This window comes from Nerophis ophidion, linkage group LG19, assembly GCF_033978795.1.
Source record: "Nerophis ophidion isolate RoL-2023_Sa linkage group LG19, RoL_Noph_v1.0, whole genome shotgun sequence".
Taxonomy (NCBI): Eukaryota; Metazoa; Chordata; class Actinopteri; order Syngnathiformes; family Syngnathidae; genus Nerophis; species Nerophis ophidion.
Window position 1 is genome coordinate 29,676,861 of NC_084629.1, and position 27,810 is coordinate 29,704,670.

Consider the following 27,810-nt stretch of genomic DNA (forward strand, 5'->3'; position numbering starts at 1 on the left):
TCTTAACAGATTACTCTTCATTTACAATTGAAGTTAAAAAGTGGCTTTGGAGCAATCGAAGCTGCTCACACGGTCACTAAGGTGGCCACTATCAACTTAATGTGTATTATATTTATCCATTGAAGAATTTTTGTAGTAATTTGTGAGGTGTGTCTGTTTAAATCATGGTTGTTTTTAACAAATGATGACAGATGTGAACAAGAGCATGTATTGTCTTTGTGTGATGATGTAAATGAGGTGTGGTTGTATTGTGTATTAAGTATGTGTCCATGATAGGGCATTTTATGACTTTTCTAAATTTGATTCCATGATATGGTATGATTTTATTGTCATAATGTTATTGCATGATTTTTGTATACCTTTAATTCAGGTAGCCAGGGACTGCAGATGGAAATGAGCTATTTAGCTATCATCTGGTACAGAACATATCTGTCTTTGATCTTAATGTTTCTGTGCATTGTCCTTTCAAATAAAGACTAAACAATAAACAATAATTCCACTATTTTCTATGGTCTTTGAAAGGTGCTTCCAGGACGCCCCCGTATGCATTGTTTTTAATATCGCTGAAGTGGCGGCAGGATGCACATTCTGCAGCGAGGTGACATTCATCTCTCTAATGGCAAACTGTGTTCTCTTGCCTTATTCAGAAGTCACATCCAGGACGTAAATGAATTACACTGAAGTCGTGGTCAGAGAGTGTGAGCGGAGGCCTTCTCCACTTTAAAGGGGATGTCATCTCCGCGTGGTGTCAGTCCGCGGCTCATAATCCCATTTGGGAGAGGTGAGTTGCGTGCGTGTGTGTGCGTGTGTGTGTTCTTGTATTTCTACCCTTCTTGAGACATCAACAAGGAAAAGTACCTTCAATATGAACAAGTAAGGACCAAAATCATGGTCCCAATTTGTAAAACCATTGCATCTCATGCAGAGCCGAATACTAGAGTCTGTGAACATTGCTCCAAAGTCTGGATTGTTAGTTAATTTAATATGCATACAAAAGTAAACATTGACAGGTGCAAAGGCAACAATATATAACAAGACGGCAACTAAAGAAGGACTTCTCTATTCACCTCCAGGTGAACAGCTGATTTTATGACTTCCGGTGCTGACGTAAGACAACCCGCGTCCCATATGTGACCATAGGATGAACAAATACACTACGGTACTAAGACTATAGCGTGTTGTGTTTTTAGTGTTTTCCTGCCTTCTCCTTTTGTCTGCACCTGTGTATTTAGTGATTTGTCCTCGGTGAGGGGCGGACCTGCTCGCAATTAGCACAGCAGCATTTAGGCTCGTCACTGTCAGCTTGGCCTTGCCGGTTATTGTATCCAGAACTCCTTTCGTGCATGCACCTGCTTCACCAGACCTGGTATATTTTTGCTACTTTGTCCTGAATTCCCAATCCTCTTGTGTGTTTATTTTCTAGTCCCCATGAGGTAAAAGGATTTATTTTGTTTTAGTCTTTCCCTGCTCAGTGTGCCCTGGCTCCTGCCGACCTCTAAAGGAACCTATTTTGTCCGGATTTCATGGTGTGCGTTTCTGCCCCTTCGCCCTTCGTTATCCCTTTTTGTCTAGTTAATTATTTTCATTTTTGGTAATTCCACTTTGTCTCCCGTCTCTGCATACAGGGGTCACCCTCACTAGACCAAGACCATAACGTAGTGGCCATTAGCAGTTAGCTTCTACATTAAAATTATGACTTTGTCTTAATTTTGCCAAGTGAAATTCTGATTATTATTGTAATATTGCCAACATTTTTTAGTTTTCTGATAAAATTGTGACTTTTGTCGAGTAAACTTTTGACTCTTTTCCTAAAATTGTGAACATTTTAAACTTTTATTACAAACCCTGCTTCCATATGAGTTGGGAAATTGTGTTAGATGTAAATATAAACGGAATACAATGATTTGCAAATCATTTTCAACCCATATTCAGTTGAATATGCTACAAAGACAACATATTTGATGTTCAAACTGATAAACATTTTTCTTTTTTTGCAAATATCATTGACTTTAGAATTCGATGCCAGCAACACAAGACAAAGAAGTTGGGAAATGTGGCAATAAATACTGATAAAGTTGAGGAATGCTCATCAAACACTTATTTGGAACATCCCACAGGTGTGCAGGCTAATTGGGAACAGGTGGGTGCCATGATTGGGTATAAAACAGCTTCCCAAAAAATGCTCAGTCTTTCACAAGAAAGGATGGGGCGAGGGTCACCACTTTGTCCACAACTGCGTGAGGAAATAGCCAAACAGTTTAATGAAAACGTTTCTCTAAGTGCAATTGCAAGAAATTTAAGGATTTCAACATCAACGGTCCATAATATCATCAAAAGGTTCAGAGAATCTGGAGAAATCACTCCACGTAAGTGGTACGGCTGGAAACCAACATTGAATTACTGTGACCTTCGAACCCTCAGACGGCACTGTATCAAAATCCGACATCACTGTCTGAAGGATATCACCACATGGGCTCAGGAACACTTCAGAAAACCAATGTCACTAAATACAGTTCGTTGCTACATCTGTAAGTGCAAGTTAAAGCTCTACTATGCAAAGCGAAAGCCTTTTATCAACAACATCCAGAAACACCGCCAGCTTCTCTGGGCCCGAGATCATCTAAGATGGACTGATGAAAAGAGGAAAAGTGTTCTGTGGTCTGACGAGTCCACATTTCAAATTGTTTTTGGAAATATTCGACATCGTGTCATCCGGACCAAAGGGGAAGCGAACCATCCAGACTGTTAATGACGGAAAGTTCAAAAGTCAGCATCTGTGATGGTATGAGGGTGCATTAGTGCCCAAGGCATGGGTAACTTACACATCTGTGAAGGCACCATTAATGCTGAAAGGTACATACAGGTTTTGGAACAACATATGCTGCCATCTAAGCGCCGTCTTTTTCATGGACGCCCCTGCTTATTTCAGCAAGACAATGCCAAGCCACATTCAGCACGTCTAACACAGCTTGGCTTCATAAAAAAAGAGTGCTGGTACTTTCCAGGCCCGTATGCAGTCCAGACCTGTCTCCCATCGGAAATGTGTGGCGCATTATGAAGCCTAAAATACGACAGCGGAGACCCCGGACTGTTGAACAACTGAAGCTCTACATAAAACAAGAATGGGAAAGAATTCCACCTTCAAAGCTTCAACAATTAGTTTCCTCAGTTCCCAAACATTTATTGAGTGTTGTCAAAAGAACAGGTGATGTATCACAGTGGTGAACATGCCCTTTCCCAACTACTTTGGCACATGTTGCAGCCATGAAATAATAAGTTAATTATTATTTGCAAAAAAAAAAAAAAAAGAAGTCTGAACATCAAATATCTTGTCTTTATAGCACATTCAACTGAATATGGGTTGAAAAGGATTAGCAAATCATTGTATTCCATTTAAATTTACATCTAACACAATTTCCCTGTGGGGCGGTATAGCTCGGTTGGTAGAGCGGCCGTGCCAGCAACTTGAGGGTTGCAGGTTCGATCCCCGCTTCCGCCATCCTAGTCACTGCCGTTGTGTTCTTGGGCAAGACACTTTACCCACCTGCTCCCAGTGCCACCCACACTGGTTTAAATGTAAAAATTAGATATTGGGTTTCACTTTGTAAAGCGCTTTGAGTCACTAGAGAAAAAGCGCTATATAAATATAATTCACTTCACTTCCCAACTCATATGGAAATGGAGTTTGTATATAATTAAGTTAGCAAAGTTAAAGTACCAATGATTGTTACACACACACAGTAGGCGTGGCAAAATTATTCTCTGCATTTGACCCATCACCCTTGATCACCCCCTGGGAGGTGAGGGGAGCAGTGAGCAGCAGCGCTGGCCGCGCCCGGGAATCCTTTTTGGTGAATCAACCCCCCATTCCAACCCTTGATGCTGAGTGCCAAGCAGGGAGGTAATGGGTCCCATTTTTATAGTCTTTGGTATGATTCGGCTGGGGTTTGAACTCACAAACTACCGATCTCAGGGTTGACACTCTAACCATTTGCGACTGTTATTGAGTAAAATTCCAACTTTTATCATAATATTGCACAAATGTTCAGTTTTTCTTGTAAAATTTTGACTTGCTTTGAGTAAAATCATGACTTATTCTAATAATGCCAAAATTCTAAGTTTGTCTTGTGAAATTCCAACTCACTTTTCACAACAAGCTTTTTTATATTTGCTAAATTACGTATATGTTATTACTGTTGTAAATACACATCTTTGTATATCTAGAAAGGGTGGTCCTAAAGAGGTAGGGCTTTTTTCGGAGGTCTCAAGAAGGTAAGAAATACAAGAGTGTGTGTGTGTGTGTGTGTGTGTGTGTGTGTGTGTGTGTGTGTGCGTGTGATGCATCAGCAACTGGAAAAGCTCCAGTGCAAAAAGCCTTCCTGCACACGTGCACACACTTCCACGTGCTTTCACATACGCTGCATATATGAGAGTATTTGCCATTAAATGGGAAGCTAAGCACATTAAGATGTCCTCTCTGAAATGGAAGAAGTGTCAAGGGCAGGAGTACATGTGTTAACAATGTGTTCCAACACGGGCCTCGCTGCTCTGCCTAGCTCGTGTAAGTAATGAAAAAAGATGTAGAAGGCGGCGGTTGATTTAAATGACAATGCGATTCTAGTTAAACATTTTAAAAAGGTTTGAAACCCATACATGTTCTTCATAATCCTAGGATCAGGTTTACACACAAAATGCTGGACTAAATCTCAGGAAATGTTGTGAATTAGTTGGACATGTTCAAAAGAAGAACATATTACATTTCAGGTACAAATCCATCCATCCATTTTCCTACCGCTTATCCATTTTGGGGCAGCGGGGGGTGCTGCAAATCATAAAAGTTAAAATTTCAAAACTTAGGACTTTTTTGTCAATTGTGCTGACATCTGAAAATGAGTAATCATTCAGTGTAAAACAATAATGTTCACTTTAGTGCAGTAGTTCTTAACCTGGGTTCGATCCAACCCTAGGGGTTCGGTGAGTCGTGCTCAGGGGTTCGGAGGAGGTCAAAACACACCCGACTCATCGTGTAAATAAAAACTTCTCCCTATCGGCGTTATTACCGATATGGCAACAGCAGAAGTCAGACTGAGTTGCAGGTGTGTAATTTGTTGTGAGTTTATGCACTGTGTTGGTTTTGTTGTTTGAACAAGGTGATGTTCATGCACGGTTCATTTTGTGCACTAGTAAAAAAAAACATGGTTACACTTTAGTATGGGGAACATATTAACCATCAATTAGTTGCTTATTAACATGCCAATTAGTAACACATTGGCTCTTAACTAGTCATTATTGACTACTTATTAATGCCTTAACCCTAACCGAACCAAATAGCTCACAATTAAGAACCTGCGTTCCCCCCTCTGCAATGTCCTCTTGTAGTTCCTCAGCTGTTACCCGGAGGTTTTTCACCACTGTACGCACATAGCATCCTCTTTCTACCACGTCCAGGTAGTGTTTCCACTGTGCCTTTAGCTTTTAACTTGCGAATTATGCTCCCAACTGTGTCTCTTGGAATGTGTAATGTCTTTGCTATTTTCTTATATCCATATCCTTTCTTATTAAGAGAAATTACCTCCTCTCTTGACTTCTTTGACCACTCCCTGGACTTCACCATGTTGCAAATACACCATTGACTGTCTACACGAAGCTGAGCGTCACGGTTTTTTCAATCACTTTAATTGTTGCTTGTTATGGTTCTAATCACATCAACAGGTGTTTTCAACACCTGATTGAAAAGACCTTATTCAAATTATGTTCTTAAGAGTCATGATCTTCAAGGGGTTGAATAATTTTGTCAATGAGATATTAAGAAAAATGTCCTTTTTTGGTATTTTGTATAATACAGTGTTACAATTTAAGTTGCATTTGTCTATTCGACACATCTTTATTTGATATGACTATAAACAAAATACGGAATAAATGTCCAACTTGCTAAAACACCAAAATTGTTTGGGGGTTGAATAATTTTGATCACAACTGTAAGCTACGTCTCGATTACAAAAGACGAATCGGCAAGTAAACAAATCTTGACTTAGGGCCGGAAAAAAAAACTGACAAGATAATTTTATTTTCCCCCTGAGATTAAAAAAGACGGAATTCCGACTTTAGACGAAAAAATCACATGTCTGGTAATAGGACGTGACATGACAACTATTTAAGACATTTTCTCCCGGCTCCGCCATTTTCTCATCAATCAGCGCTCCGCGGGACCGACGACAGCGGCGTCAATTAGCCCCCTGCTTGGATGCTAGCTTATGTGTGGTCAATTATATCCAATTAGAGGACTGTCATAGTCTGCTACGCCGCTGACATTTACCGCCTAATGCTATCATCCAAAAAAAAAAAGCAAGCTTTCAATTACAACAGCGGACGGGGCTGGAAAAGTTGCATTCACCCTGGTCACAGTTAGCGAATAAGCAGTTATGAGAACAAAGAAAAAAACTCAATTACTTTATCCGTGCCCCCCCCGACTGCCTCGACTAAATGTCAAGATCATAGCGTCCCCCTGGGCTTAAAGGGGATGATATCAAAAGGCGTCTGTGTTGCTTTATGTTCCACTAAAAAACATGGCTCGCTCTCATCATTGTCCTCCTCCGCCTTCACTTCGGCCTTTAAGTCGCTGTCGCCGCAGATAGTCGCCGACCTCGCCCTGCGCGTTCAAAGCAAGTGAGCTTTTCCATTGTTGTGAACGGCGAGGATGTGCCCGTCCTCTGCTCGGTATTCGTTTTCAAACACCTTGCGCACAATGCTCTTTTTTTTTTTTTTTTTTTTTGCCTGCAGGACAATCAAAAAAAGAAAAGAAAAAAAATACTTTCAGGCTAATGTTACAGAAAAGAAAAAAAAGGACAGATAACTGCAAGGCTGTTAAAGCGACAATGTGCGGTAATTTGATCTAAATGCTTTTGTCAGGCAAGGAGTCATAATTGGTGTTCAGAGGCAGTAAAAAACAAATGTGGAGGTATGTGTATTTGTACAGCATTTTTTATTCAAAATAGGGTTGTACCGTTATTAGTTTAGTACCGCGATACTGGGGTGTAACGATACACAAAAATTTCGGTTCGGTACGTACCTCAGTTTAGAGGTCACGGTTTGGTTCATTTTTGGTACAGTAAGAAAACAAAATATAATTTTTTGGGTTATTTATTTACCAAATTTGCACAATCTTCCACCAAAAATATTTTTCTTAGTGGAATATTTTTATGTGAAGTAATCGAAACCTCGGATGGGTCAATAATTTATAATAACATTGATTTTGGTTCAATATTATGTTTTGAGCAATGACAGTTTGAAAAAAAAAAAAAACAGCTTAGTTTTATTAGTCAACATTGCAACTTTTTCTAAATTACATTTAACCTTCAAGATTTTTTATTTCACTTATGTTTTTGTTTATTTAAATAGTATTTTTAGAATGTGCCGTGGGCCTTTAAAACATTAGCTGAGGGCCGCAAATGGCCTCCGGAGCACACTTTTGACACCCCTGCTATAGATAATAAAAAATTAAATCTGATAAATCTATGGATAAAAAGCACAGTGGCGACGCATGCGCGTTTATCATAACTGTCTCGCTCTCTCTGCCTCTGCCTCTCCCTCACGAATGCTGCTGCTTCGCGAACAATTTGTTTTGTTTTTAACCCCTTCTTAACCCTGAACGTACATTGAAAATACACGCAACCCTAACTCAAAATGCCGGACATTTGAGGCATTTAAGAAACTCTGCCTCTTTTCACCGGAAATGTCCTCTTTTGCGGGGCTGTCCGGGCGGAGTTTCTTAAATGCCTCAAATGTCCAGGATTTTTCGGTATTGTTTACGCTACTTAATATGGCCGTCTGGAAACTCATTCGTTGCACCGAACCGAAACCCCTGTACCGAAACGGTTCAATACAAATACATGTACCTTTACACCCCTACTCGTTACTAATGAATCATATTCGGTACTATACCGCCTCTGAAAAGTAGCGGTCCACAACCCCCCCACCCCCGCGCCTGCATCGTCGTCATGTCAAGTCATTGCTGGTTCACGAGCAGACAAGACTGTTCGGCAGCGCACAATCACAGAGTACTTACAAGCAGACACAGTCTGTGGACATAAAAGTGAGAACGGTCGCATTTTGAATTAAAAACTAACGATAAAGGTGATGTTATAACACTGAAACGCCCTCAGGAAGAGGTGCTTTAAGACATGGATAGCTTGCTAGCGGCTAACGTGCATCCGCCGTCGGCAGTGTTTTAGCTACTTCTAAATTACTAATCCTCAACTGCATGGCGACAAATAAAGTAAGTTTGTTACAAAGTACCATTATCACTGCAGGATGAGGAATAGCTAAACATGCTTCACTACAAAATGTGGATCTACACCTACCATCCACTGTAATGATATCAAATACAGGCACGTACTACTATGATCAATATTTTTTGGCATCACAACATCTTCTTTCATTTCTTTTAAATGTATATTATGTTTATAAACTCAGGAAATATGTCCCTGGACACATGAGGACTTCAAATATGACCAATGTATCATCCTGTAACTACTTGGTATCGGATTGATACCCAAGTTTGTGATATCATCAATCAATCAATGTTTACTTATATAGCCCTAAATCACTAGTGTCTCAAAGGGCTGCACAAACCACCACGACATCCTCGGTAGGCCCACATAAGGGCACCACGACATCCTCGGTAGGCCCACATAAGGGCAAGGAAAACTCACACCCAGTGGGACATCGGTGACAATAATGACCCAGTGGGACGTCGGTGACAATGATGACTATGAGAACCTTAGAGAGGAGGAAAGCAATGGATGTCGAGCGGGTCTAACATGATACTGTGAAAGTTCAATCCACAATGGATCCAACACAGTCGCGAGAGTCCAGTCCAAAGCGGATCCAACACAGCAGCGAGAGTCCCGTTCACAGCGGAGCCAGCAGGAAACCATCCCAAGCGGAGGCGGATCAGCAGCGCAGAGATGTCCCCAGCCGATACATAGGCAAGCAGTACATGGCCACCGGATCGGACCGGACCCCCTCCACAGGGGAGAGTGGGACATAGAAGAAAAAGAAAAGAAACAGAAGATCAACTGGTCTAAAAAGGGAGTCTATTTAAAGGCTAGAGTATACAAATGAGTTTTAAGGTGAGACTTAAATGCTTCTACTGAGGTGGCATCTCGAACTGTTACCGGGAGGGCATTCCAGAGTACTGGAGCCCGAACGGAAAACGCTCTATAGCCCGCAGACTTTTTTTGGGCTTTGGGAATCACTAACAAGCCGGAGTCCTTTGAACGCAGATTTCTTGCCGGGACATATGGTACAATACAATCGGCAAGATAGGATGGAGCTAGACCGTGTAGTATTTTATACGTACGTAGTAAAACCTTAAAGTCACATCTTAAGTGCACAGGAAGCCAGTGCAGGTGAGCCAGTACAGGCGTAATGTGATCAAACTTTCTTGTTCTTGTCAAAAGTCTAGCAGCCGCATTTTGTACCAACTGTAATCTTTTAATGCTAGACATGGGGAGACCCGAAAATAATACGTTACAGTAGTCGAGGCGAGACGTAACAAACGCATGGATAATGATCTCAGCGTCTTTAGTGGACAGAATGGAGCGAATTTTAGCGATATTACGGAGATGAAAGAAGGCCGTTTTAGTAACGCTTTTAATGTGTGCCTCAAAGGAGAGAGTTGGGTCGAAGATAATACCCAGATTCTTTACCGTGTCGCCTTGTTTAATTGTTTGGTTGTCAAATGTTAGAGTTGTATTATTAAATAGAGTTCGGTGTCTAGCAGGACCGATAATCGGTGTCTAGCAGGACCGATAATCAGCATTTCCGATAATCATCCAAAACTAATGTAAAGTATCAAACAGCAGAAGAGTAAGTGATTATCACATATTAACAGAAGTGTAGATAGAACATGTTAAAAGAGAAAGTAAGCAGATATTAAGAGCAGATGAACAAGTAGATTAATAATTAATTTTCTACCACTTGTCCTTAATAATGTTGACAAAGTGATAGAATGATAAATGACACAATATGTTTCTGCATATGTCAGCAGACTAATTAGGAGCCTTTGTTTGCTTACTTACTAATAATGTAAGTTTAATATGTTATTGAAGGACTTAATTGCTATAAGAAACATGTTTAATGTACTCTAAGATTTTTTATTTTTCAAACAAACACTGCAAAATATAACAAAAACATGTAGAAAAAAATGTTCAATGTCTTTGGAGATTTTTGGACTGTGGTTTCTCCCCACATTGCGCTTCAAATATTGCAGCTTCTCTACATCGTGGAATTCAAACAATATTTTTTATATTTTTTTTAACTATACTGTACCATGAATTGATTAACGTGGACCCCGACTTAAACAAGTTGAAAAACTCATTGGGGTGTTACCATTTAGTGGTCAATTGTACGGAATATGTACTGTACTGTGCAATCTACTAATAAAAGTATCAATCAATCAATCAATACCTAAATTAAATATTTACAAACATAAAAAGTGCTAAACAAACTAAAAATAGCAAAATTACAGTAGTGTTGGCCACTTAGAGGGGACCAAACCTGGCCCCTGATTGGCTCAGCCTCAGGAAGCATTACTATATTAGATTAAAATAGTGTTAAGTGGTGTTATTTCATGTAGACGGGGCTTTGTATATTGCTGAAATATTAAATACTTTTGGCGTAGCACATTAGAGAAAATAGCAACAAGTTAAGTCTTCTAAAACTGGTACAATTTCATGAATAAAATACAATTAAATGCAATTTAAACCCCCCAAAAAATGCAATGAAATAACATTTTAAAGAATAATAATAATAAAATGTGTAACCAGTTTTTTTTTAATTCTACACAAAATGTAACAAAAGCATTTCAAAAAAAATATTTAATTTTTTTTATATTCCTTATTCAAAACTTTAAAAATTCAAAACAAATTAGTTAATTTTTCAAGTTAATGTTAATTATGACTTCCGGTGTAAAGCAAATAACAGCAGTTTTATTAAAAGTTAAAGTTAAAGTACCACTGATAGTCACACACACACACACACACTAGGTGTGGCGAAATTATTCTCTGCATTTGACCCATCACCCTCGATCACCCCCTGGGAGGTGAGGGGAGCAGTGACCAGCAGCGGTGGCCACGCTCGAGAATCATTTTTAGTGATTATAGTAGCCACTATAGTAAGACTATGGCCACTATAGTAAGACTATAGTGGCCATTAACAATTAGCTTCTACAGTAAAATTATGACTTTGTCTTAAATTTTGCCAAGTGAAGTTCCGATTCTTATTATAATATTGCCAACATTTTAAAGTTTTCTGAAAAAATTGTGATTTTTGTCGAGTAAACTTACAACTCTACTCATAAAATTGCCAAAATTTAAAACTTTTCTTATAAAATTAGGGTAACAAAGTTAAAGTAACAATGATTGTCACACACACACTAGGTGTGGTGAAATTATCCTCTGCATTTGACCCATCACCCTCGATCAACCCCTGGGAGGTGAGGGGAGCAGTGAGCAGCAGCGGCGGCTACGCTCGGGAATCATTTTTAGTGATTATAGTGGCCACTATAGTAAGACTATGGCCACTTTAGTAAGACTAAAGTGGCCATAGTCACTTTAGTCTTACTAAAGTGACTATGGCCACCACCGGCGCACCATACATATATATATATATATATATATATATATATATATATATATATATATATATATATATATATATATATGTAGGTGTGGGAAAAAATCACAAGACTACTTCATCTCTACAGATCTGTTTCATGAGGGGTTCCCTCAATCATCAGGAAAAAAAAAAAAAAAATCTCCTGATGATTGAGGGAAACCCCCATGAAACAGATCTGTAGAGATGAAGTAGTCTTGTGATTTTTTCCCACACCTACATATTGCGCTCTACCACGGTATCGAGCACTATTCTCTGGATAATCCAATCAAGACATATATATATATATATATATATATATATATATATATATATATATATATATATATATATATAAAATGGGTATTTCTGCCTGTCATTACGTCATTTTTTTCCTTTTACAGAATATGAATAAATGATGAAAAAAAACACTTAATTGAACGGTTGAAAAGAGGAGAAAACAGGAAAAAAATTAACATTTAATTTTGAAACATAGTTTATCTTCAATTTCGACTCTTTAAAATTCAAAATTCACCCGAAAAAAAGAAGAGAAATACTAGCTAATTCGAATCTTTTTGAAAAAAATAAAAAAATAATTTATACAACATCATTAGTAATTTTTCCTGATTAAGATTAATTTTACAATTTTGATGACATGTTTCAAATAGGTTAAAATCCAATCTGCACTTTGTTAGAATATATAACAAATTGGACCAAGCTATATTTCTAACAAAGACAAATCATTATTTCTTCTAGATTTTCCAGAACAAAAATGTTAAAAGAAATTCAAAAGACTTTGAAATAAGATTCAAATTTGATTTTAAAGATTTTCTAGATTTGCCAGGATAATTTTTTTGAATTTTAATCATAATAAGTTTGAAGAAATATTTCACAAATATTATTCGTCAAAAAAACAGAAGCTAAAATAAAGAATTGAATTAAAATGTATTTATTATTCTTTACAATAAAAAAAAACAATTTGATTTGAACATTCATTTAAATTGTCAGGAAAGAAGAGGAAGGAATTTAAAAGGTAAAAAGGTATATGTGTTTAAAAATCCTAAAATCATTTTTAAGGTTGTATTTTTTCTCTAAAATTGTCTTTCCGAAACTTACAAGAAGCAAAGTAAAAAATAAATGAATTTATTTAAACAAGTGAACACCAAGTCTTTAAAATATTTTCTTGGATTTTCAAATTCGATTTGAGTTTTGTCTCTCTTAGAATTAAAAATGTCGAGCAAAGCGAGACCAGTTCGCTAGTAAATAAATACAATTCAAAAAAATAGAGGCAGCTTACTGGTAAGTGCTGCTATCTGAGCTATTTTTAGAACAGGCCAGCGGGCTACTCATCTGGTCCTTACGAGCTACCTGGTGCCCGCGGGCACCACGTTGGTGACTCCTGACCTAGTATATACAATAATATAAACCGAATCATTGTATTTCCTTTAGGATTATTTCATATCTTCATTTAAATAAAAATATTGTTGCGATCCGTGACTCAGATCTTCACGTTATTTATTTTTCCATCTGTGTTTTCATTCTCCGTCTGACCCGTTTATTTCCTGTTTTGTCCATTACTATGGTTACTCATTAGTTCACCTGCTACACTCGGTCCCACAAACCTGCTTCAGCTAATCACCCTCCTTTGTAAGCCAGCCTTTTCTGTTCAGTCTTCCTCGGATCCTAATTTGCTCACATGCAACAAGTAACGTCAGGTATGTTTTTCTCGCTAGCTCATTAGCTAAGCCACCTCGTCACCTTTAGCTCACATGCTAATCATCTTTGTTTTTACTTTTTGTGCTATCGTGCCAAGTCTTAGTTCTTTATATATCCTAACTTTCACGCTAGCGCCTTTTGTTTCCCTTTTTATTAGCTCCAGTGTTTCTGTTCAGAGCTCACCTTTTGTTAATACATTTGTTAGATCCTACCTTTGTTGTGTTCTTCGTTTGACGCATCCACGAGGGAATCGAACCCGGTACCACCATGCCGAACCGGCGTTACAAATATATTTCTATCTTTTTTAGATACAGTCAATAAATAATGTGAACATGATTGATCGATTGAAACTTGTATTAGTATATTGCACAGTTCAGTACAGATTCTGTACAATTGACCACTAAATGGTATGCATGTGTATCATAACATGGAAATCTAAGAGAACATGTTGTGAATGACGATACTTGTGGACTGGGATTTTTTTTGTTTTTGTTTTGTTTTTTACATGCGCTCTGAATAGGCACTGTTGATTGATTGAAACTTTTATTAGTAGATAGTACAGTACATATTCCGTTTAATTGACCACTAAATGGTAACACCCGAATAAGTTTTTCAACGTGTTTAAATCGGGCTCCACGTTAATCAATTCAAGGTAAAAAGGTGAAGGGTCCGAGATGGATTTGAACAAGTGCCCTAAGGAACTCAGCATGAACAACTACAGCCCTCCACTCTACCAACTGAGCTATCGAAGAGATTGTTCGTCACTGCCATTTAATGTAACCAATATGATGTTGGTGTGGGTGGGACAATGCTAGAAACTTTGAGAGAACAGGATGAAACGACAAGGAAATGAACACAAATACCTTTCTTTCCGATAAATGATCAAAATATTCCCACACGTTGGAAATAATCTCCGACGACGATAAATGACAAATGACCAACGACACAAGTGCGGCGATTCTGTTGGCAGCAGCATCTCCTTGACAGATCTCCTGTCCAAAGGCAAAACCCAGTAACTCAATTTTGTTCAAAACTGAGCTGATAATAATTTTGGAGTTCCTAGGTGATATGCTTTACATTAGTGTATGCGATATTGTAATTTGTTCCGTAAGTAAGCTGTTACGCGCATGGCAGGACCTAGCAACTACCACATAACCGCGTAGATACAACAGAAAAACCTAGTATCTCAAGGGACCAATCGGAGCTTCTTTGTCAGTGGCCTTATTGTCTTTAATGAGACATTTGCACGAATGGGGGCCGACGGTCAACCTGATTATGTGATATTATGGCACGAGGGGATATTTGGAAGATTGGCCCAGGACATTGCAAGCACCTTCATTAAATGTATTGTTCTTGATTCTTCCCCTTGCATACTCTTTTGGGCAGATAACTGTGGAGGTCAAAATAAAAACTGGACGCTGTACACGGCTCTTGCCCAATGTGCAAACGCAGAATGGGGCCCACCCGAGATTGTGATAAAATATCTGGAGAAAGGGCACAAGTTCATGAGAGCAGATTCAATCCATGGCTCAATCGGCAAGAAAATGAAAGCTCAAGAAAACATTTATACCTATGATGACTTTGTAGATCATGGGTGTCCAACTCTGGCCCGCGGGCCAAATTAATTTACACGGCGGGCCAAATTTGGCCCGCCGTGTAAATTAATTTGGCCCTTGAGGCAATATCAAATTAACATTAGTACTGACCTGCCAGTATTATACAGCCGCATTCACCGCTTATACTCATACTTGCCAACCCTCACGATTTTCCCGGGAGACTCCCGAAGTTCAGTGCCCCTCTCGAGTATGTCCCGAGGAAACCATTCTCCCGAATTTCAACCGATTTCCACCCGGATAACAATATTGGGGGCGTGCCTTAAAGGCCCTGCCTAAAAGCGTTCTCTACAACCTGTCGTCACGTCCACTTTTACTCAATACAAACATCGTGCCGGCCTAATCACATAATATATGCGGTTTTTAAACACACACGAGTGAATGAAAGGCATACTTGGTCAACAACCATACAGGTCACACTAAGAGTGGCCGTATAAACAACTTTAACATTGTTACAAATGTGCGCCACACTGTGGACCCACACCACATTAAAATGACAAACACATTTCGGGAGAACATCCGCACCGTAACACAACATAAACAAAATACCCAGAACCCCTTGCAGCATTAACTCTTCCGGGACGCTACAATATACACCCTGCGCTACCATCACTATTAAGATTTTGCACTGTTAATTTATATAAGTGTTGCTTTTTCCATATTTAGTATTAAAGCAAATCAGCTAAGCAAAATGAGCAATAATTAATGTTTTATTTGTGCACTTTCTCTTGCTACTTCAAGACTTGAATGCTTGATTCATTCATTATTGTTATTTTATTTTCAAATGTATTTTTAGCCTGTGAAAAAAGTTTATTTTGATATTTACCTGAGAAGGCTGCAAATCGAAAAGAGGCATTGCATTTTTTAAATTATTATTATTATTATTGTTTGAAACTCGAGTTTGCATGTCACTATAAAGTTATATAAGCCTTGCTTGTTCAATATCCATCCATCCATTTTCTAACGCTTATTCCCTTTTGGGGTCGCGGTGGGCGCTGGCGCCTATCTCAGCTACAATCGGGTGGAAGGCGGGGTACACCCTGGACAAGTCGCCACCTTATTGCTTGTTCAATATCCATCCATCCATTTTCTAACGCTTATTCCCTTTTGGGGTCGCGGTGGGCGCTAGCGCCTATCTCAGCTACAATCGGGTGGAAGGCGGGGTACACCCTGGACAAGTCGCCACCTTATTGCTTGTTCAATATCCATCCATCCATTTTCTAACGCTTATTCCCTTTTGGGGTCGCGGTGGGCGCTAGCGCCTATCTCAGCTACAATCGGGCGGAAGGCGGGGTACACCCTGGACAAGCCGCCACCTCATTGCTTGTTCAATATTCAATGCAAAACTTTTTTGGGTCCCTATTAAAAGGTTAATTTGTTCAACTTTGGCCCGCCGCTTTATTCAGTTTTAAATGTTGGCCCACTCTGTATTTGAGTTTGACACCCCTGTTGTAGATCTTTGTAAGACAGCATCAAGATGGATTGGTTTTCCTTTGTTTTCTCAAAATCACCTAGAAGTGAGTTACTAGGTTTTGCCTTTGGACGGGAGAGATGCGCTTCCTTGTAAACACAGGTTGGCGCGCAGGTGCCAGTGCGACACGGTCCGCGTATTGGTCATGTGACCAAAACAGCTCATGATCGGTCACGTGACTTTCTAAGAGCGGTACGTGCACCGACACAGGGTTTCGCTCTACGAGCCCGACGCATGCGCCGATGCATCGGTGTTACCGGACCCATCACTGCTAAACATGGTCGACTGATAAAACACAGTAAATATGATCATTCCATTATGAAAAAAGTGGGAGAACAATATCACATTTATCGAAACCGTTTCGTCCCCAGTTCGCGATTGGCCAAGCAGAGTCCTTTTCAACCAACGAGTGGTGAAGATTAATGACGTGTGCATCAAGTACATACAGTAAATATCATTTACAGCATGGGTGTCAAACTGGCCCGCGGGCCAAATTTGGCCCACCGTGTAATTTAATTTGGCCCTTGAGGCAATATCAAATTAACATTGGAGCTGGCCCGCCGGTATTATAACACAGCATTCACCGCTAATACTCATACTTACCAAATCTCCCGATTTTCCCGGGAGATTCCCGAATTTCAGTGCCCTTGCCGAAAATCACCCGGGGCAACCATTCTCTCGAATTTCTCTTGATTTCCACCCAAACAACATCATTGGGGACATGCCTTAAAGGCACTGCATTCAACGTCCTCTACAAACTGTCGTCCCGTTCGCTTTTTCTCCATACAAACATTGTGTCGGCCCAGGCACATACTATATGCGGATTTTACACACAAACAAGTGAATGCAATGCATAATTGGTCAACCGCCATACAGATCACACTGAGGGTGGCCGTATAAACAACTTTAACACTGTTACAAATATGCGCCACACTGAGAACCCACCCCAAACAAGAATGACAACCACATTTAGGGAGAACATCCACACCGTAACCCAACATAAACACAACAGAACAGATACCCAGTACCCCTTGCAGCACTAACTCTTCCGGGATGCTACAATATTTGAAAATCGATTTTGCATGTCACTATAAAGTTATACAAGCCTTGCTCGTTCAATATTCAATGCAAAACTTGTTTGGGTCCCTATTAAAAGGTTAATTTGTTCAACCTTGGCCCGCCGCTTTGTTCAGTCTAAAATTTTGGCCCACTCTGTATTTGAGTTTGACGCCCCTGATTTACAGCCAGAGAACACGAGACGCAAGAAGGCCAAGAAGGCGAGCGGCACAACAATATGCAAATGGTAGCACTTGAAGCCACCGACATCAAAGCAGCCAGCCAGCCGCAAATAGAACAAAAGCATTAGTTGCAATAAGACTTATTGGCCCTGAGGGGGCGTCAGGACCCCAAACCGCTTGTTGTTGATTCTTGTGGCGATAAAACCAGCGTCTACCAGCGCCTATGTACATACAGCGGGAGAGTGGATTTAATCGTGCTAATTAGAATGCACTCAAGGCAACAAATGCAACATCTACCGGAATAATCTGAGAGAAAAGATCTCCACTTCAATTTATTCACTGCAAACCACCCCCACCGCCCATCATCATCATCATCATCATCACTCCTCCTAACCATCTCTTTGTTTTTTGTTTTCCAGGGGCGGAAGACATGTTTTTGGTAGACCAGTTGCCATTTCCAGGACGAGCCGCACGACGCACGCAAGTACCGTATTTTTCGGATTATAAGTCGCTCCGGACAAGAATAGACATTTGAAAGGCAATTTAAAATAAATAAAGAATAGTGAACAACAGGCTGAGTAAGTCTACGTTATAAGATGCATAAATAACCAACTGAGAAGGTGCCTTCATTCAAGGCTAAGGCAAAATATGGAGATATATATCGTGTATTGCGATACGGCCTAAAAATATCGAGATAATAAAAGCAGGCCATATCGCTCAGCCCTACATCTGTTATATTTTATATTGCTACTACGGTACCTTTTTAAGTCTACTTAATTCCTGCAGTGGCCTACTGGTTAGAGCAGGGGTCGGGAACCTTTTTGGTTGAGAGAGCCATACAAGCCAAGTATTTTAAAAAGTATTTCCGTGAGAGCCATATAATATTTTTTTTAAGACTGAATACAACTAAATGCATGCATTTTTAAGTAAGACCAATATTTTTAGAGTATAAATAAGTATTTTATTCCTTTTAATAACATTTTTATTCTGAAGCTAACCAACAATAAATAAAATACTTCTTACCATTAAGACGACTTCTTGAACAGGTGCGGTAGAAACCGGATGGATGGATTAAAATGCATGAGAATGTTTTATATTTTGAACATTATTTTTAACACTGTTATTGCCAGCGGAATTATTCATTTCTTACCGTGTTAAGCAATGTCAGCTAAGATTTATCTGAGAGCCAGGTGCAGTCATCAAAAGAGCCACATTTGGCTCGCGAGCCATAGGTTCCCTACCCCTGGGTTAGAGTGTCCGCCCTGAGATCGGTAGGTTGTGAGTTCAAACCCCGGCCGAGTCATACCAAAGACTATAAAAAAATGGGACTTATTACCTCCCTGCTTGGCACTCAGCATTGAGGGTTGGAATTGGGTGTTAAAGGCCCACTGAAATGAGATTTTCTTATTTAAACGGGGATAGCAGGTCCATTCTATGTGTCATACTTGATCATTTCGCGATATTGCCATATTTTTGCTAAAAGGATTTGGTAGAGAAAATCGACGATAAAGTTCGCCACTTCTAGTACTTCCTGAAAAAGTCTCGCCTCTACCGGAAGTCGCAGACGATGACGTCACGTGATGCCTCCTCATATTTTCACATTGATTTTAATGGGAGTCTCCAACAAAAACTGTTATTAGGACTGAGACAACGAAAATTTCCCCATTAATTTGAGCGAGGATGAAAGATTCGTGTCTGAGGATATTGATAGCGACGGACTAGAAAGAAAAAAGAAAAAAGAAAAAAAAAGAGTATTTAAAAAAAACGCGATAGCATGCTGATGTATTCGGATGTTTTTTAAACACATTTACTAGGATAATTCTGGGAAATCCCTTATCTTTCTATTGTGTTAGTGCATAGGTGTCAAACTCTGGCCCGTGGGCCAAATCTGGCCCGCCGTGTAATTTAATTTGGCCCTTGAGGCAATATCATTTTAGCATTAGAGTTGGCCCGCCGGTGTTATACAGTGTTGGTGCCGCTGTAACACCGCATTCACCGCTCATACTCATACTTGCCAACCCTCCTAATTTTCCCGGTAGACTCCCGAAGTTCAGTGCCCCTCTCGAAAATCTCCCGGGGCAACCATTCAGCCGAATTTCTACCGATTTCCACCTGGACAACTATATTGGGGGCGTGCATTTAAGGCACTGCCTTTAGCGTTCTCTACAACCTGTCGTCCTGCCGCTTTTCCTCCATACTAACAGCGTGTCACATAATATTTGTGGCTTTTACACACACACAAGTGAATGCAAGGCATACTTGGTCAACAGCCATACAGGTCACATTGAGGGTGGCCGTACAAACAACTTTAGCACTGTTACAAATATCCGCCACACTGTGAACCCACACCAAACAAGAATGACAAACACATTTCGGGTGGACATCCGCACCGAAACACAACATAAAAAATACCCAGAACCCCGTGCAGCACTAACTATTCCGGGAAACTTCCAGCAAACTGACCAATAATTAACGTTTTATTCATGCATTTTCTTTAGCTACTTCAAGGCTTGAATGTTTGGTTCATTCATTGTTATTTTATTTTCAAATGTATTATTAGTCTGTGGAAAAAATTTGATATTTACCTCAGAAGATTGCAAATAGAAAAAAGGCATTACATTTTTATTTAAATTTTATTTCATATGCCATTGATATTTTGTTAATTATTATTATTATTATTTGAAACTGGATTTTGCATGTCACTAAAGTTATATAAGCCTTGCTTGTTCAATATTCAATGCAAAACTTGTTTGGGTCCCTATTAAAATGTTAATTTGTTTAACCTTGGCCCGTGGCTTTGTTCAGTTTTAAATTTTGGCCCACTTTGTATTTGAGTTTGACACCCCTGTGTTAGTGTTTTAGTCTTTGGAAGTGGGAGGAAGCCAGAGTACCCGGAGGGAACCCACGCATTCATGGGGAGAACATGCAAACTCCACCCACCCGATTGTAGCTGAGATAGGCGTCAGGGCCCCTGCGACCCCAAAAGGGAATAAGCGGTAGAAAATGGATGGATAGTGTTTTAGTGAGTTTAATATTACCTGATAGTCGGAAGGGTGTGTCACCGGCCGGTCGTTGACGCGCAGTGTCTCAGGGGAGTCGACGGCAGTTATGGACGGCCCAAGCTCAGCTTTTATCCGGTAAGAACTGACTTTTTAACCACAATTTTCTCACCGAAACCTGCAGGTTGACATTTGGTCTGGATTCATGTCTGCTTGACCGCTCTGATCCATACTAAATTTTCATCTCCGGGAATTTTAAACAAGGAATCACCGTGTGTTTGTGTGGCTAAAGGCTAAAATTTCCCAACTCCATCTTTCTACTGTGACTTCTCCAATATTAATTGAACAAATTTCAAAAGATTCAGCAACACAGATGTCCAAAATACTGTGTAATTATGCCGTTAAAGCAAACGACTTTTAGCTGTGTGTGTGTGCAGCGCTCAGATTTCCTAAAAACCTGTGACGTCACGCGTACACGTCATCATTACACGACGTTTCTAAGACGAAACTCCCGGGAAATTTAAAATTGTAGTTTAGTAAACTAAAAAAGCCGTATTGGCATGTGTTGCAATGTTAATATTTCATCATTGATATATAAACTATCAGACTGCGTGGTGGGTAGTAGTGGGTTTCAGTAGGCCTTTAAATCACCATAAATGATTCCCAGGCGCAGCACCGCTGCTGCTCACTGCTCCCCTCACTTCCCGGGGAGTGATTAAGGGGATGGGTCGAATGCAGAGGACAAATTTCACCACTCCTAGTGTGTGTGTGACAATCATTGGTACTTTAACTTTATTATCCTTTCCCTTTCCATCCTTTGTAATTGAGCTGCTGTGTGGAACAATTTCCCTTGTGGATCAATGAAGTTTGTCTAAGTCGGGGGTCGGCAACCCGCGGATCTATCTTTAGCGCCGGCCTAGTGGCTCTCTGGAGCTTTTTAAAAACTGCATGAAAAATGGAAAAAGATGAGGGGAAAAAATATAAAAAATATCTTTTTTGTTTTAATATGGTTTCTGTCGGAGCACAAACATGACACAAATCTCCCTAATTGTTATAAAGCACACTGTTTTTATTAAACATGCTTCACTGATTTGAGTATTTAGCGAGCGCCGTTTTGTCTTACTAATGTTGGTGTCCTTGAACTCACCATAGTTTGTTTACATGTATAACTTTGTCCGACTTTCTAGCAATGTTTTATGCCACTTCTTTTTCTGTCTCATTTTGTCTTCAAAACTTTTAACGTTGCGCATGTATGCACAAAGGTGAGTTTTGTTGATGTTATTGACTTGTGTGGAGTGTGCTAATCACGTATTTGGTCACTGTATGACTGTAAGCTAATCGATGCTAACATGCTATTTAGGCTAGCTATATGTACATATTGCATCATTATGCCTCATTTGTTGGTATATTTGAGCTCATTTAGTTTTCTTTAAGTCCACTTAATTCAATTTATATCCCATGACACTATCTGTATGCACACTTGCCAACCTTGAGACCTCCGATTTCAAGAAGTGGGGGGGCGTGGTCGGGGGTGGGGGCGTGGTTAAGAGAGGAGGAGTATATTTACAGCTACAATCCACCAAGTTGAGTATTCCATATATATATATATATATATATATATATATATATATATATATATATATATATATATATATATGTATGTATGTATGTATGTATATATATATATATGTGTGTGTGTATATATATATAAAATACTTGACTTTCAGTGAATTCTAGCTATGTATATATCCATCCATCCATCCATTTTTCTACCGCTTATTCCCTTTTGGGGTCGCGGGGGGCACTGGCGCCTATCTCAGCTACAATCGGGCGGAAGGCGGGGTACACCCTGGACAAGTCGCCACCTCACCGCAGGGCCAACACAGATAGACAACATTCACACTCACATTCAAACACTAGGGCCAATTTAGTTTAGTGTTACCAATCAACCTATCCCCAGGTGCATGTCTTTGGAAGTGGGAGGAAGCCGGAGTACCCGGAGGGAACCCATGCATTCACGGGGAGAACATGCAAACTCCACACAGAAAGATCCCGAGCCTGGATTTTAACCCAGGACTGCAGGAACTTCGTATTGTGAGGCAGATGCACTAACCCCTCTCCCACCGTGAAGCCCTATATATGTATATATATATATATATATATATATATATATATATATATTTCAATGTTCATTTACTTACACACAACACTCATCTACTCATTGTTGAGTTAAGGGTTGCATTGTCCATCCTTGTTCTATTCTCTGTAACTATTTTTCTAACCATATGCATGCACATGTGATGGCAGTATCGTCCTGTTTAAGAGTGTCACAACATTACTGTAGACGAAAACGTGACTGCTTTTGTTGTGTGTTGTTACCGCGCTGGGAGGACGTTAATGAAACTGCCCAACAATAAACCCACATAAGAAACCAAGAACTCGCCCTCGATCATTCTACAGTTATAACGTCATTGGGCAGACACGCTGTTTGTATTGTGGGAAAGCGGATGTGAAAACAGGCTGTCCTCACTGGAGAGGGCGTGGCCTCCAGCTCCGCCTGAATTTCAGGAGATTTTTGGGAGAAAATTTGTCCCAAGAGGTTTTCGGGAGAGGCGCTAAATTTCGGGAGTCTCCTGGAAAATCCGTGAGGGTTGGCAAGTATTTTTTGTGGCTCCAGACATATTTGTTTTTGTATTATTGGTCCAAAAAGGCTCTTTCAACATTTTAGGTTGCCGACCCCTGGTCTAAGTCAAAGTTTAATTAAAGTTGCGTGTTAACTCGTGTTCGGTAGATCTACCCAAGCTCTACATTGACTTCTTCAAAGTGCACGTCCCTCGGCCAGATCTTTTTTTAAACAGGGGCGGGAGTCCTACCTGTGGGGGGCATCATGCCGGGGGACATGAGACCGGGGACAGTGTGCGGCATGATGTGAGGGTTCTCCGGCGATGTCACACTCTGGGTTCTCTTCGGGGGTCGTCCGGGTCTGGAGCTATAAAGAGACAAAAGACACAAGGCGCTTGAGTGGCGGTGGTGGGGCGGTGTTAACATTACCGTACAAGCAGTGTAAATACATTTCCTTTCAAGGACAGTTGCTTTCTGCAGCTCAACATAATAGACTTCCACAACTAATTAGATTACACGCTGAATTCATTTCCTTTTATTGAAGATCAACCACTTTTTGATGCATAATTCATAACCCGTACCTCGTTACCTGTTCCTCTCCGCATTAATATCCCCGCCGCCCCGCGCCCCGCCCCGCACCGTTCCAATTGCCTCGTTTGCATATGCTAAACTCTTCGGCCTCGGTCTGGAAAATTACATGTTAACTTGTTATAATTATGGCAGTCAGGCCACTATTGATTTATGAGGCTTCTTAAAACCAAATATGTGTAGTTGTGGTAATGAATGATATTTTAAGGTTCTTCAGGAAATTAAAAGGCAATGGCTGCCTTAGGAAATGTTCCGCTTGCTTGATTTAATGCGTGCCATAGCTGGAAGGTGGTGTGACGGAGTGATTCAGACCTGTTGGACCACTCTGACGGCGAGGGGGGTGGGGGGTTTATTACACCCGACGAGGGTGCGAGCAGATCCAGCCGTGATAAATGACCGAGTCACCTGACGGGGGGGAGGAGGACAAAAGGCAGATAGCACCCGGGCTGACTTTCTGGTTGGCGTGTTAATACAGCGCCGGGCGGCGATCGATAGCTACTTTGCCGGCTTACAGTTACTGAGAGAGGCCTTCGGGGGTGCGAGAAAAAGCATATCATCAAAGAGCGAGGGGGCAAAAGTCTATAAAAGGTATACTCTTTACGAAGAAGGTGTCTCAGAGCTGACGATGAGTTATGGCCGACTTGACACCGCTGACATATTGACGTCGTAAATTATGCCGCGTACAATAGTCGCAGCTTTATCGGGCTACTAAATCCTCTCTGAAATGAGCTTGCTTTTATCTTAAAGGTCCCCGTATTATAGGGTTTTTCAGCAACTTTAAATACGTCTCACAGGTGCCAAACTCCTGTCCCAAATCTGGCCTTGATGCTGGGATTTCAACAGCACTTTTAGTATGGGACACAGTTAAGTGTGCGTGTGTGTGTGTAGGTTTAATGATAATTAGCTTTGTTTGTCCACGCCCATCACGAAGCGTCTCCAAAAAGCTCAATCATTTAAAAAAAAAAAAAATCTATTTTTGAAAATTCTGAATCGGTTTTCAATCTAAATAAATAATCGGGATTAGTTTTTTTCAAGCACCCCTATTTAGTACGAATACACTGTAACTCACACTTGTCTAACTTAAAAGTGTCAAACCGCAGTGAGGGAAGTCTTGTTTGTTTTTCTGTCTTGTGATCTATGTGTTTTATTTTGAAAAGCTACCCTCTTGTTTCAGATTACGGGTCCTTCCTCTTGTGTCACCAGTCTGACGTCATCCTTGATTCCTGATTGTTTCCACCTATTCCCCATCACTCCCACGTCCTATTAAAGTTCACTTCTCCGTTTGTCCTTTGCCAGATCGTCTCGTCTATCGTGCCTTCTAGCGTCCATGTTCATGTCCAAGTCCATGTCTTTGATTCCCTCCTTGCCTTGCTCCTGTTTTTTCTGGTTCTCCTTAATTTTTGATCATTGCAGTTATTTTTTTGCTGAAATTTTGAGTTTACTTTTTCCTCCTTCGAGCGTCCTTAGTTACCTTCGTCGACCTAATTGGTGAGTTTTTTGTTATTCCAATTTTCGTTTTATTTCCTCATTGAGTGAGTGTTTTTTGTTTATTCATAGATATTGTATTTGTATGTATAATTAGAGTTTATTTTTCCTCCTGTTGGAGCGCTTTTTGTTAATTCTTCTTGATATTCTATTTTTGTTAGGTTATTTTCTCATTTCTTATTTTTTGGAGTGATTTTTGAGTTAAGTGTTTATCCTCGGATTTATTTTCCGTACGTTGTATGTATTTTACCGGAGGTTAAAAAGTTATTTCAAAATAAAAGCTGTTATTTTTGGAAACTTCCTCTCTGCATCTGGGTCCTCTCATTTCCAAGTCGTAACAAAAAGATACATTGAACAACGTAACATTAAGGAGTGGAACAGCAACACTAGCATAGCTATACAATATTGTGATAATTTTTGGGGATATTTTTGTTCTCCACACTGTTTCTGCTTGTAAGTAATCCGTATGTTGCCTAACATGCGTCTCTGCTCGTTTTACTAGCAATGTCTCAACGCTTTATATATAAATATATATACACTCACACACACACACACACACACACATATATATATATATATATATATATATATATATATATATATATATATATATATATATGTATGTGTGTGTGTGTGTGTGTGTGTGTATTATGGTTGCACAGTATACCGGTAATAGTATAGTACCGCAATACTAATTAATCATATTCTGTACTATACCAACTCTAAAAAGTACCCCACCCCCCTGTCGTCGTCACGTTGTGACATTGCCGGTTTTACGAGCGGAGGAGTGCACGCACACAGAGTACGTGCAAGCAGACACAGTGTGTAGACAGGAAAGGGAGAACGGACGCATTTTGGCTTAAAAACTAAAGATAAAGGTGAAGTTAGAATACTGAAACGCCCTCAGGAAAAGGTGCTTTAAGACATAGCTAGCTAGCTAGCGGCTAAGGTCCATCCGGAGTCGGCAGTGTTTTAGCTCCTTCTAAATCACTAATGCTCGCCTCCATGGCGAGAAATAAAGTACATTTCTTACAAGTAACATTATCACTGCAGGGACGAGGAATAGCTAAACATGGTTCACTACACACCGTAGCTCACCGGCGCCATAATGTAAACCAACGCTACTGGTGGATCTATACCTAACATCCACTGTAATGATACCAAGTATAGGAACGTATGTAGTCTATACTAATATGATTACATCGATAATTTTTAGCAACACAACTTCTTTTGTTGTTTGAAAATATATATAATATTTATAAACTCAGGAAATATGTCCCTGGACACATGAGGACTTTGAATATGACCAATGTATGATCCTGTAAGGATCATCCAAAACTAATGTAAAGTATCAAACAAGAGAAGAATCAGTGATTATTACATTTTAACCGAAGTGTAAATAGAAAATGTTAAAAGAGAAAGTAAGCAGATATTAACAGTAAATGAACAAGAAGATTAATAATTCATTTTCTACTACTTGTCCTTAATGTTGACAAAATAATAGAATGGAAAATGCATTACTGCATATATGTCAAAATGTGGACTTTGGGGCTTGTTTTTCCGGAATGCAAAGGAGAGTTGGAGCGGGCAAGGTGTGAAGGTAAGGACATATTTATTAATTGCTATAAAAAAAGGTAAAAAAAGGCGCGCACAAGGCGGAAGTACAACAACTTGGCTAATGAACAAAAACTTGCACAAAGGCAGAAACTATGAACATGAAACAAAACTCGATAACTGTGGCATGAAGAAACAAACACTTACGTGGCATGGCAAGAAGCATACCTATGGAGTGTATCAGAGGTAAAGTCGCCAGGCTGACTTCCTGGCAACTTTCGGTTTAAATAATAGTCACATGATTAGTGAAAACAAGGTGCGTGACTTGGGGACAGGTGAAAACTAATGGGTTGACATGGAAACAAAGCAAACAAGGAAGTGCAAAAACAGGAAACTATGGAGTCTTAATTAAAACAGAACATAACTAAACAAAACATGATCACAAGACATGGCAATATGTCAGCATGCTAAATTAGGAGCCTTTGTTTGTTTACTTACTAATAAAAGACAAGTTGTCTTGTATGTTCACTGTTTTATTTAAGGACAAACTTGCAATAAGAAACATATGTTTAATGTACCCTAAGATTTTTTTGTTAAACTAAAGCCAATAATGCAATTTTTTGTGGTCCCCTTTATTTAGAAAAGCATCAAAAGTTATTGAAATACATTTTGGTACCACTATATATATATATATATATATATATATATATATATATATATATATATATATATATATATATATATATATATATATATATTTATTAGGGGTATAACGGTATGGTATTGAACCGTTTCGGTACGGGGGTTTCGGTTCGGTATGAGGGTGTATCGAATGAGTTTGTAATCTAAAGTCTTAACAAGCTGCTTTG

General features: G+C 39.7%; 1 protein-coding gene across 3 annotated transcripts in view; it reads right to left on the bottom strand.

Moving 5' to 3' along the window:
• dachd (dachshund d) overlaps positions 1-27,810 on the bottom strand; it is a 417,357-nt gene that overhangs the window by 192,910 nt on the left and 196,637 nt on the right. For all 3 annotated transcript variants that reach the window (XM_061879759.1, XM_061879760.1, XM_061879761.1), the window contains exon 2: positions 23,566-23,681. In XM_061879759.1, the coding sequence (XP_061735743.1) occupies positions 23,566-23,681 (116 nt within the window). The remainder of the gene's footprint in view (positions 1-23,565; positions 23,682-27,810) is intronic.